Genomic DNA, 12,904 nt, shown 5'->3' on the forward strand with positions numbered 1-12,904 from the left:
AAGTTTGGTAAATTCTAGCTATGGAGTACAACTGGAAGGGGGGGAAGGGAAGAGTCAAAATTCTGTGCAGCATATATTAGGTGTAAAACTGGGCATAGAGGCTTCTAATGCTGTGGTTAGTTTTCTGAAATTGCAGTTGACACCTGACTGTTACAACTTAGTGTGTGGGCACATCACTGATGCATCAGTCACTTCAGCTAGTGGTGTGAGTTTTTTGTTTTTTGTTTTTTTTCCTCTCCAGTTGGTTTTGGTAGTAAGAATTGGTGTCTTTGTGGCTTTGTTGCAAAGTGACTGAGTGAAATGCGTACTTAGCAGATGTATGTGCTAGTATTTTGTGAAGGTGTCAAATTGTCATTTTTATTTTGCAGGTTTAAAAGCTAGCTTTGGCTTCAGATGCTTGCCGCCTTTGCTCAGTTTAAGTTTTTAATGCTGCTATGAATAACCTTATTCATGAAAACACCAGAAAGTTGCTATTGTCTAGACTGGTTGTCAGTTTGAACTAAGTAGGATCTTCTAAAAAGATACCCTGTTTCAATTCCCTGGTTAGTGCTCCAAGTTATAGAAACTTACCTTTCTGTGACCAAATTTATTCTGCTTTTTTCTATTTCATTGGAGGGGCCTGCTGCTCCATCTTTGCTGGATTGTGTTTTGTATTTGCCTTTCTGTGGCTTTCCAGGACGTGTGAGGGGAGCTGTTTTATAGTCATCCAGGTCTTTGTTTACCTATTTCAATATTGGTACAGCAGTTGCATATGCCTACTCCATTTGGAGTCCTTTGGTGGAAGGCATGTGGAACATTAACAGTTTAGTAAGCTCCTTGGTGTCAGTTCTTGATAGATCACTTGAATACAAACTTAACAAGTGTTTTAAATCTACAGGATGAAATGCTTAGCATTCTCCCTGATTGTTAATGGTCTTTATTTGGAATTTTGTATGATTTGGGCCTTAGGGCATGTGAGATGAGTTGTGTTTTGATTCTAGCTTCTGCTTTTAAGGGATGTGCTTTTTTGTTTAAGTCTAAGATCATTGGTTGTGCAGCTTCACCTTGACATGTTGTAAAAACAGTGTTAATCACAGAAACGTGAAGTCTGAAATTTAGGAAATTTATAGAGTTAAACTTGAGATGTTCTGCTTAAACTTGTGGACCCGAACTGTATTTGAGTTGACTATGCATTTATACTGGTTCAATCTAAACTTCTGTTAGACAGAGCTGTTCAAAACATAAAACAATTTTAGTAATCGCATATTTGGCGACTCTGATTTTCAGTGTGTGTCTGTCTTCTGGATCTGTCAATAGAAGATTCCCCCAGAGTAGGTTGGTCCATAGCAATTCAGCGAATTTCTTTTCTTGTTTTTCTGATTCCAGGTAATTCTTGTGCAGTTATGTGGGTCTATTATAGTTAATTAGCTCCCTGCCATTTCAGTTGTAAATGAATTAAGCAAGAATAGCAATCTTGCTTCTGTTAGCTGCCCCTTCATATTTTTGACATAAGTACTATATTGCAGTCAGATGATGCAACCCAAGCAGTGGTTTGCCCAGTTCTTGTGAACTTCATTCCTCTGGTCTAGAACTTGCAGAGTTTGACTGGATTGGTTTTGTGTGCAGCACAGCAGCACACAAGATTTCAAGTCTCCCTGGATACTTTGTTTGGAATGAAGTTGTTTGTATCATGAACTCACCCAGATAAAAAGCTAATAAGCTCTTAAGTGCCTACTGTACATTTGTATGCAGGCAGGTTTTAGAAATACTTATCTTATAGGTCCTATCTATCTATTCTTGCGTCTACTGTTTTGCACCTCCTGCACTGCCAACTCCTGCTTTCCACTTCTAAGTTATAGACATGGTCAAACTGAATCACAGAATCACAGAATGGTTGAGGTTGGAAGGGACCTCTGAAGATCATCTGGTTCAACCCCCCTGCTCCAGCAGGGTCAGCTAGAGCAAGCTGCCCAGGACTGTGTCTGGCTGGGTTTGGAATATCTCCAAGGATGGAGACTCCATGACATCTCTGGGCAACCTGTTGCAGTATTCAACCGCTGTCACAGTGAAGAAGTGTTGTCTTGTGTCCAGGCAGAAACATGTCAGTTAAACTAAGAATGAGTTTTACTTAACATAACATATAAATGTCATCCATCCTTCCACAGGAAGTTTGACACAGCATGGTCATTCTGCTATTTCCTTTCATCGTTCATCTCTATGCCTTTATATTAATTGGTGTGGAGAAGGATACCTCTCTCAAGCTACATTAGTTTTTGTATGATATCAGCTCCCTGTTGCAAGTGCTGCTGCTTCTGCTGCAGCAGTATTTGCTTTGAAGTAATAACATTTGTTGTGTTTTAGGCAGATGTTAGTTACGCTGCTCAGATGCAGTGCCAATGGATGTGACAAGAGTAAACACAGGTGTAAGTAGTTGGGGAGCTCTACTTTGGCACATGGATAACTGTACATAGTGAACATTTCTTGTAATGAACCTCTTTGCCCCTTCATTTCATTAGATATTCAGCTGTTAAATCTTTTTGCTTCTGGTGACTCAGCGTTGCAAATAAGTACCAGCTAGTGTCTTTAAACGAATATGATAATTAACAGTAAAATCCAAATAGTTTGTTTACAACCCCTGAAGTAGATCTGCAGGGCTGTCAGATGCTTGTATTCCGTGATCAGTTTGCATCTGCTACTGCGTTTTCTTTTTCATTCCATGCTTAATGGCTGTGTGCTTCAGTTTGTTATTGATAGCTTCCTAGTTGCTTATTTTCTAGGCTGTGCCCTCCCTAATGAAAATGCATATGTCACTTTAGTGTGCAAATGAAGTGAACTGTGAAATGCCTTGTTTTTGTGCAGCCTTAAGGCCTTTTGTGGTAGTGAAAACTGTCTTGAGCGTTTGAGTGCAGAGGGTGATAATGTGGTCTAATATGTATCCTGGCTCTGTGGCCATCCCTTGAGAGTTGCAAACAAATGGTCTTGCAGTCAGGTGAAGAATTTTGGGTCCCTGTGGTGCTGGTACAGTGCAGCAAAGGTGGGATAGTTAATGGTCACCTGTTGCTGGATTGCTGTTCAAGCCTGGGGCTAATCTTAAAGGCTAGTTGTTGACCCTCCTGGCTGTCATTTTTTTTCCTTTGCTTTCTAAACCTGCTGAGATCTGGAGTCCAGTGTACTTCTGCGCTTTACTAGAAAAGTGGAATAGTATGTTCATGTTTCAGAAAATGCTTAGGCATTTGCAAGAGACTTTGAGTTGAATGGTCCCCCTCAAAGGCTGCTTTAACACTTGAGTTTTTTGAGAGCAAAGGAAGGACTGTTGAGCAGACTAACTTGCCTCTTTGCAAGGAGGAAGTTGTGAATGCAGAACAGAGGTGGGTGAGAACCGGATACAGGGCAAGAGGAAAATGTCTTCTGCAGCATGTAGTGTTTAAAAGGGCAAGTCCATGTGATTAAGCGTCTCTTCTAAAACTTGCCATTGGTGACAGTTGGGAGGTAACACCACCAAGTGAGTTCTTGGCTGATGCTCCTAATGACTGACTAGCTTTCTGATAAGCTGTCTGTTTACCCTGGTGAGATCTCTTTGCAGTAGCATGTCCTTGAGAGTTTGAGATGTCTAGCAAGCTCTGTGCACTCCTGTAAATAATACTTGTTTTTCTTCGTTATGCTTTTGTTGTCAGCTTGTTTGCCAAAAAGGCAAGTTGCTTGCCTTCCCTTCTACTGTATTTCATGTCTCTTCCTATCATCTGCCTTGCATGGATACCAGATTTGACTGAAGCCTTCTCCAAAATCCATCTTCCCTTTGCTAATCCCCTCCAAACTGATCAGTCATGCAGTACTATGTCCTCTTGTAGACTGCCCCTTGCTGTCTTCCCCTTCTCTGTGGCTGAGAAAGGCATATTCACTGTTAATGGTGATCTGGCCTTCCTTTTTGGCCTCCACTGTTTGTCCTTGCTTAACATAACTGTCCCCGACTTTCCTGCATCTGATTCTTTATGGAATTAAGAGCCATCACTAGGTTCACCATTCTCCCGTATTTGTCCACTTAAATGATTTCCTGATGTGGTTGCACATGCCCCAAGTCCTCACTACATGCTTCTATCTGGGCCAACAGTGTAAATGTAAGACTCTAATCTCATTGCTGTAGGTGTGTATTGATGCATCTTTGGACTGTGAGCCTTATGGGACAGGTTGTCATCCAATTGCTTTATAAGATGTATGCACACAGCACTGGTAGATGGCAGGTAGGAACCATGTGCAATCATTTAGAAGAGCTTGTGTCTTAAAGTTTGACCTGTGTTCTTATCTTTCACAATTATGACTTTGGCTGCTTTTAAAACGTGTGCTCCAGCAAAGCTCCTCTCAAGGCTGTATCTAGTCTTATGCATGTGACATAGCCAAGTCACATATAAGCTGTGATGCAAATTCCTGGAACAGAAAAATGCTTGCCAAGTGTGGCTAATCAAACCCTGCTGCAGAGCCAGTCTCTGTAATAACGACACATTGAGGAAAAACACATTGAGGAAAAACACATTGAGGAATTCCAGTGGAATTCTGCAAGTTTGGAGGCACAAGGACCAGGACATCAGAGAGGACAGGTCCCTGGGTAAGCTACAACAGCAAATTCAAAACTGCTTTTTTGTGTGTCTGAGTAAGAAGTTCCCACGTGTAGTGCAAACACAGCTCTTCACAGAATTGCTGGTGCCAGCCAGTCTATTGCAGAATGTTCCTAGGACCCTGACAAAGCAGAAAAGCTTATTATTAAACCCTAAAAAAGGTGCAGAGAGCCATTATCAATAGGGGTTGAGCTAGGATTCCATTGTAACTTGCCCTTCTAGTACAGAATGCACTGTGGGCATGCCTACATCACACCACTGCCTAAGGTTTCTGTTGCTAATGCCTTTTTAGTGATTGATCTTGCCTCTTCCCCTTTCTTAAAACGGTGCCCAGAAGCAAAGGACAGAATGGGTGGATAGGGAACTGGCTCCTGCCATTCAACAGACACCTCTTAGTGACTGTTAACAGTATTTAAAGACCTATTGGAAAATTAAGCTAATCAAAACATCGTTTGGAACGTGACTCTGTGCTTGGCAGATTCTGTTCCACATTTAGCAGGAGTGATGTCCTGGGTGGTACCCTGTCAAAATTCCTGTCTGAGAACACTGGTCTAACACGAGGTGGGATGTACTGAATTCCTGCAGCACTGTCACTCCTGACATAGTGCTTCTCCCTCAAGGTAGGCCTTGATGCCTGTGCCCTTCCCAGGCTTTCCTGACAGCAGCTCAGCAACATGCAAAGTCTTGGTGTGGTGGTTCCCAGACCTCTCACTGTACAGAACTGCATAGCTGAAGGTGATTTGAAGATGATTCCTACTTGCTCTTATAATCCATTGCACTGATAAGAAATGCAGAAAAAAACAAAATTAAGACTTATTTTTAATAATATCCCCAGGTTGTCTAGTCAGTTCCCTGTAGTCTGAGGCCATCATGCATGCAATAGGTGTTAAGTCCAGCAGTGCCCCCCAAAACACCTATTTTGTATTTCATGTATACTGCTTGCTGCATAAAAGTCCATCATTCCATGAAAAACAAAACTTTGACTTTAGAACAGAAGGCTTCCTGAAAAGTCTTAAATACCTGTTTTACAGAAAGTGGGGAAAAAATAAGAGCTCTACTGTACAGGGAACATGTTAGGTGAAATACATCAGGCTGATCTTAAGACTGAGTTACAGACCAAGCCCCAGGAATGCTGAAAAATTAATAGTGTTGGACAATCTGACACAGAGGAAAGTCATTCCTGATCAATATTTTTCAGTACTCAGGTGGGTGTGCATCTCCAGCAACATCGCCTTTCTGGTTGTGATCAGTCTCTGGTGCTTTGTAGGGCTGCAGCTGTCCTTATCTCCACCACTCACCCTACCAGTGAAATATTAAAAATTAGGGGAAATTATTTTTGGTTCCTGTAAGTGCCCAGCAGAAGTTTTGAATGTCCTGAGATGCAGACTTGCATTTTTTTTGAAGACAAATTCTCAATTAACAGTCTTAAATAGAGCTCAGAAGGTTGTGATTAGTGGTGCAAAGTCTAGCTGGAGGCCAGTAACAAGCAGTGTACCCCAGGGGTCAGGTGATTACTGGGTCCAGTCTTGTTCAACTTAGTCATCAGTGACCTGGATGAAGGGACAGAGTGCCCCCTCAGCAAATTTGCTGATGATACCAAACTGGGAGGAGTGGCTGGTACCCCAGAGGGCTGTGCTGCCATTCAGAGGGACCTGGACAGGCTGGAGAGGTGGGTGGAGAGGAACCTCATGAAGTTCAGCAAGGGGAAGGGCGGAGTCCTGCCCCTGGGGAGGAATAACCAGGACAGGCTGGGGGCTGACCTGCTGGAGAGCAGCTCTGCAGAGAAGGACCTGGGGGTGCTGGTAGGCACCGATTTGGCCATGAGTCAGCAATGTGCCCTTGTGGCCAAGAAGGCCAATGGTATCCTGGCTGCGTTAGGAAGAACATTGCCAGCAGGCCGAGGGAGGTGATCCTCCCCCTCTCAGCCCTGGTGAGGCCACATCTGGAGTGCTGTGTCCAGTTCTGGGCTCCTCAATATAAGAGACATGGCTACTGGAGTGAGTCCAGTGGAGGGCTACTAAGATGATGAAGGGACTGCAGTATCTCTCCTATGAGGAAAGGCTGAGAGAGCTGGGCCTGTTCAGCCTGGAGAAGAGAAGGCTGAGGGGGGATCTTATTAACGTGTACAAGTATCTGCAGGGAGGGCGTCGAGAGGATGGAGCCAGACTCTTCTCAGTGGTGCCCAGCGACAGGACGTGAGGCAACAGGCACAACATGAAACACAGGAAGGTCCGTCTGAATCTGAATCTAAGGAAAAGCTTTTTTTTTATTTTTTATTTTTATTTTTTTTACTGTGAGGGAGACAGAGCACTGGAACAGGTTGCCCAGAGAAGTTGTGGAGTCTCCACCTTGGAGATGCTCAAAAACCATCTGGATAGGGTCCTGGGCAATGTGCTCTAGGTGACCCTGTTTGAGTAGGGCAGTTGGACTAGGTGATCTCCAGAAGTCCCTTCCACCCTCTGTCTTAGTGAAGTTCCAAGGTAGACAAGAACAAAAAGGAGTAAGCTGTCCATGAACAGTTCTTTGGGAAAGTAGATGCTGGCCAGTGGAGCAAGCTCCATTTCCAATGTTTGAATGAGATATTATGATAACGGTGTGTGCCACACTGGGTGGCTGAGCTGGGTTATCAAGGAAGATCCTCCTTGTCTGACTAGAGCCCAAAGAACAACTCTTTCCTGAGGCTGGGCACTAGTTCCATCTCATTCAGCTGGGAATCCCCTTTGGTGTGTCCTGCCCCAACACAGGAACACCTGGAGAAGTACAAGCAGTTTGGCATGTCCCATGCAATTCTGCATTGTAGCAGTGGAGACAAACTGTGATTGTCCAAGAGGGTGGCGAAGTAGGAGATGGGCTTAACACTGTAAGAGAGTTATGTTCTAGGGTGGAAGTAGAGCTTCAAATGGGATGGTGACTGTGTGATTCCTGCCTTCTTCAGTGTTTCTCCGTGGTGGAGCTGGTGCTGTTTGGTTTTGGAAAGCTGTCTGCAGTCTTTCCAGATACAGTTGCCATGAGGGGTTATCTTTCATGGAGCTTGTTCCTGTGGTTTGCTGCTTGTTCTTGTGGCTGGGATTTAGTCCCTCTCTGCAGCTCTGAGTGGTTTGTGACTGGGGCCATGCAGGTCCTGGCTGTGGTGAGGCCTCTGCTGTCAGGGTGGTTAACTCTCCTCATTAAGCAACTCTGCTTGGCTTAGCCTTGAGGCTCTTTGGTACCAGTGCCCTGCTAAGAAGAGTTGCCTTGTGAAGCTGTCCCTCTCCTAGAGCCCTGAGGTGGTGACTCTAACTGCAGTAATCTTGCCACCTCTGGCTGCTCCTAGAGCTTCTGAAATAGCCAGGTTGCTCATGACAAATGCTATAGGTCTGACTTAAGTGAGGTGCTTTTGGGAATGGCACTGTAACAGGAGAGTCCTTGTCAGCTGATTTCCACCCCCCCCCCCCCATCTTTTCAGCAGATGCTGTGGACCCCATGGTTGCTCTTGCTAAGCTGCCCTGGTGAACATGCAGCCAAGGAGACAATGGAGAAATGTTTCAGGGCAGGTCACCTGACCTGCCTTGCTGAGATGGGGGACAGATGAGGGGCCAATTTAACTCCACTGTGCTGTCCCTCTGGGCAGCCAGAGGGCCCTGCAATTGCGTATGTTCCCTGGGATCTAGTTGGGGGTGGGCTAAGGACTGCTGTATCTTAAGCATTCATTTCTCTCTCTCTCTCTCCCTCTCTCTCCACCCCTCCAGTGGCACCAGACACAATTAACAACCATGTGAAGACATGTCGTGAGGAGCAGAAGAACCTGCACTTCTTTGCCCCAGAGTATGGAGGTATGGTGTGGCAACAGTTTCAAGCCTGGGTTTTGGTGGCCTGACTCACTAATGCCTCCAGGCTGTTCTTGCATCTTGTTTTCAGCTGCATGCTCATGAGAGACATGGCTTTAGCAGTTTAGTGTTATCTGCCTGTTTAAATGCTTCAACTCCATTGTCCTTTGAACAGCAGAGGAGGAAGGGAAGGCTGAAGGGTTATTGGGATAGTCCTGCTGCTGAGGGCAGGGATGGACTGACAACAGAGCCTTGTTTCTGTGTTACAGAAGTTGCCAATGTCACCACTGCTGTGGACATTTACTCCTTTGGGATGTGTGCGCTGGAGGTGAGTGTGGAGCATTTGGTTATGGGATAGAGAGGAGATGAGTTGGAGGGAAGGAGATGGCTCTGTGGAATTGGTGTGGTTACAGGTAGGTTAGCTCAGTAACAAGTGTGCTGTGTTCTCTGAGCCAAGCCTATTTTGCCTTGTAGGGCTCCCTATGTGAGGTTCCCCCAAAAGTTGCCTTAACAGGAAGTAAATAGCTCAGTAAAAAGTTGTTCCTTCTGAAATTCCTGATGTGCAGTTCATTATCCTGTGGGTCATGGCTAGTTCTGAAGACTGACCCAGCTGCTGGTGGGAACAGTCGCTATTACAACCTATACTGAGTGTGCATGGAGTACAAAACTCCCCTTCCAGGGAGTATCTATTCTTCCTGTGTATCTGTAGGAGAGAACAGCTGTAGTCCATAACTGTTCTGGGCTATCCTGTCCCCACCTCTTATAGCAGGTGCTGGTCGCAGTCAAGTGCGAGTCTGAGATACCTGATCTCAGCAGCTTAGCAGTTCCTCTGTCCCTACGATCAATAGGCTGAAGACTAGGAAATGGGAGTTGGAGGAGTATTATCTGGGATGAACTGTCAGAACGAGCCAGCACAAAACCTGAACCTATGCTGCACATCCCATAAGTGAAGCAGGAAGAGAACTGTGTGAAAAGACACAACTCTTGGGAAGCAAAACTTGAGCTGAATCTTTAAAGACATTCTCTGGAATCTTCTGTAAGCCTTTCCTAGCTAGGAATTTGTACGTGTGCTGGCTGGAGCCAGTTCTGGATAGCATTGTGTGTATGTTTGGTGCTTCTCTGCTCGTAATACAAAGCTATTCATGCAGCCAGGAGAGAGACTGTCAGATTCTGGCAGTGATCCAGCTACTGGTTCAGTAGGGGATGGGAATTATCAACCAGAAGTATAGGCCAGTGGATCATGAGATTCAAAATAGAGATATTAACTCTCTAAGGTGATGTTGGCATAGTTTTCAGGTTTCCCAGGCAATCCAGTAGGGTGCTAGAAACAAATTATTGCAATGAAGCAGCCGTTCTCTGTTTGTCTGCCTCTGGGAACTGTGACCTTAAATAGCACCAAACAACATGGCTCTTATGATCTCACACTTGGCAGTTGTTTCCTTGAGCTCTGTTCAATGCAGTACTAATTTTCAGTGAAGTCTGACGTGCTGCTTTGTGTTTGCAGATGGCAGTCCTGGAAATACAGGGTAATGGAGAGTCATCTTATGTGCCCCAGGAGGCCATTAACAGTGCCATTCAGCTGCTGGAGGACCCCTTGCAGAGGGTGAGTGAACAGGGGTCAGTGCTCCTGCAGGCCTGCTGGCCTTGTGCATGGTCTCATGCTATTTTTGTCTTGCAGGAGTTCATTCAGAAGTGTCTGGAACTGGACCCTGGCAAGCGTCCTACTGCCCGGGAGCTCCTTTTTCATCAGGCATTGTTTGAGGTGCCATCACTAAAGCTACTGGCAGCTCACTGTATCGTTGGGCATCAGCGTGAGTATGGGATCCCAGGGTGCCACATCTTGTGTTCTGCAAACCTCCACTAAGTTGTCATTACAGCTGTCCATCCTGGGAAGCAAGACTTTCATGCCAGTCATAACTGGCAGGGACCAGGGTCTTGTGAAACAGAACTGCAGTTGCTGCAGGGCCTGCAGTTTGCTGTCCTTAGGATGAAAAGGAGTTGCAATAGTTCAAGTCTAACTTTTTTTTTTTTTTTTTTTAATAGACATGATTCCTGAAAACGCCTTAGAGGAAATGACCAAAAACCTTGATATGAGTGCAGTACTGGCAGAGATTAACCATGCTGAAAGGGAAGGAATCAAGATGATGTGAGTACTCCATGGTCTGTTGGGAGGGGGCTGCTCAGGTGCATGTGAAAATGGATCCCAGGGCATTGGGGTGAGCACTGAAGGATCTGCAATCTGTCTGGGACTGTTCCCTTCGAGTTAGTGCTATCATTTCACCTAGAACTGGGAAAGAAAAAGGAGCTGACAGCACTGTTGAAAGAGTGGGCTTTGACTGTGCACAAGGAATTCTGTGGAGGGTAACTTCTGGGTGGAGGAAGACCATGCACCAATGTTATGTGAACAGATTCCATGCATTTGAGGTGTGAATCATTCCCAGGACTGAGGGGAGGAATATTAGCATACTGTACTTGGAGCATCCTTAGCAAAACTTGGCAGGACGATTTGGGAAAGGTGCTTGGACCACTCACAGACTTTTCAAATGGAGTTTGACACATTGGATAAATGATTCATCAGCTTAACAGAGCAGCTCATTTTACAATATGCAATGGGAGAGGCTGTTCTAGACAGTCATCAGTAACACACAGCAGTCACTTAAGCAACAGAGGTGGCTCTTTAGGAAAGTGACCATAATATATATGAAGCAAGCAGAGTGACGAAAGTGATCTTAAATTTCAGATTGTGAAACCTCAGCTAGCTGGGAGGTTAGCTGGAAAGATTGTAAGATTATGGGTGTTATTCCCAGGCGTGGCCAGGATGCTTCCAAGGTAGGCCAGGATTCTGGGATGCTCAGGCTAGCGAACAAAAGAAACTTGGAAGGCAAGGAGGAAACCACTAATGATTTGAGAGGCTGTTTAAGCCATACAAATAACTTTTAAAAACTGGCATTCTGTTCTTCCTAGAGACAGTAATTAATAGTATTGAATTCTCTTTGGGATGGTTTTTTAATTGAAGGTTCAAAATGGAAGACAAAGAATGAATAGCCAAAGCTGTACAAAAGAGTTTCTACAACACTGGACTACAGTCTGCAGAGAACTGGTCTTCTGGCACATGCCAGCCTGGGACCTGCTTTTTAGTAGTGATACCTCAGAGGTGCTGGAAGAGGAAATAGGAAGCACAGTAATGACTTGAAATGTCAAAGAACATAATTTCCAGATGATTCATCAGAGCACCACAGAAGCTGAGCTGCTGGCAAAATTGTAAATTCTTATTTAAAACTGCTACTGTACTAGAGGATGGGGAAATAACAGATTTTTTTGTGTGTTTTAAAAGGGGCTGCAGAGTGGTCTGAGGAATTGAGGTAGATGTGCAGCCTGCACCTGATTTGATGGAACAGTAAAGCTCTTGAAAGATCATGGCAGGATTTGAGCAGCTTGCAGTCTCCTGCTAATCTCTGAAATTCTTCGAAACACTGTAAGACAGTGGTAAAGGGGAAGACTGTTACTGTTCAAGGTTTTTGTTGCAGCCAGTCTAAATTAAGTTGCAGTCAAGTGGATGCTAAAAAGCTCTATTAACAAAGGTAATGAGCAAAGTGTTGTTTTGGGGAATTATTGAAGTAGGAGAGCCTGTGGCTCCTAGCTAGTCAGAACCAGACAGAAGTGAGGTGTGGACTGCAGGCTGTTCTGGTGTTGCTAATTCCCCTGTGCCATGCAAAAGGAAAGACTGATGAATGCAAATAACTTGCTTTAGAGGAAGAACAACTGTTTCTCTGTCTAAGAAGGCTGTGAACTAACACCACAGGAAAAGATCATTGCCAGCTTGATGAAAACCCACTACTGTGCAGCTACAGCTGAGAGTAAATATGATATCAGAGTGCCAAATAATGGGAGAAAAGGTGATGCCGACTGGATGTAATGTCTAAAGACATTACATTTACAATGTGGCATCCTTTGTGAGCCTTGAGTGAACAGTTCTGGAGCAGATTGGAGAACTGACTTTACCAAGGGTCTGGAAAACATTTTCACCACATGGGGGAACTGTATGTTCTTGGAAATGAGAAAAAGGAAAAAGCATGTGGCAAGTTATGGAAGAGAGGAGAGGGGTTGCGAGTACCTGTTATCCTCTCTCAAGCACCAGCAAGGGAGATGTTCAATGGAATTAAAGGCTGGAGAATTGAAAATTGATTGATAGGAAGACTTCCTCTGGAACTCATTACATTAAGAAGCCACTAAGACTGAGCAAGCAATCCTTAAAAGGAATTACATGGAGAACAAAAGTATCCAGAACAGCAGGGAGAAATATTTGGGCAGGGCATTAAATCCTGAGATGTTGGTTTCTAGCTGTTTGTCCAAGGTGAGATGATTGGTCATATGGTGCCATCAGCTGCTGCAGAGATTCTTGCCTCTGCAGTGCTGAGGGCTCTCTCTTCCAGAGATGGGATCCTGTCTTCGTTGGATCTGGCATAACAAATGTCTGCAAAACACCATGCTAGGAGCATGGTTTTACTG

General features: G+C 44.7%; 1 protein-coding gene across 3 annotated transcripts in view; it reads left to right on the top strand.

The window, feature by feature from the left end:
• NRBP1 (nuclear receptor binding protein 1) overlaps nucleotides 1–12,904 on the top strand; it is a 39,484-nt gene that overhangs the window by 24,001 nt on the left and 2,579 nt on the right. For 2 of the 3 annotated variants that reach the window (XM_067294541.1, XM_067294542.1), the window contains exons 8-13: nucleotides 6,729–6,818; nucleotides 8,318–8,401; nucleotides 8,665–8,723; nucleotides 9,900–9,998; nucleotides 10,074–10,206; nucleotides 10,439–10,541. In XM_067294541.1, coding sequence (XP_067150642.1) covers nucleotides 6,729–6,818; nucleotides 8,318–8,401; nucleotides 8,665–8,723; nucleotides 9,900–9,998; nucleotides 10,074–10,206; nucleotides 10,439–10,541 — 568 coding nt within the window. The remainder of the gene's footprint in view (nucleotides 1–6,728; nucleotides 6,819–8,317; nucleotides 8,402–8,664; nucleotides 8,724–9,899; nucleotides 9,999–10,073; nucleotides 10,207–10,438; nucleotides 10,542–12,904) is intronic. The other variant, XM_067294543.1, reaches the window with a different exon arrangement.

This window comes from Apteryx mantelli, chromosome 3 (genome assembly GCF_036417845.1).
Source record: "Apteryx mantelli isolate bAptMan1 chromosome 3, bAptMan1.hap1, whole genome shotgun sequence".
Lineage (NCBI taxonomy): Eukaryota > Metazoa > Chordata > Aves > Apterygiformes > Apterygidae > Apteryx > Apteryx mantelli.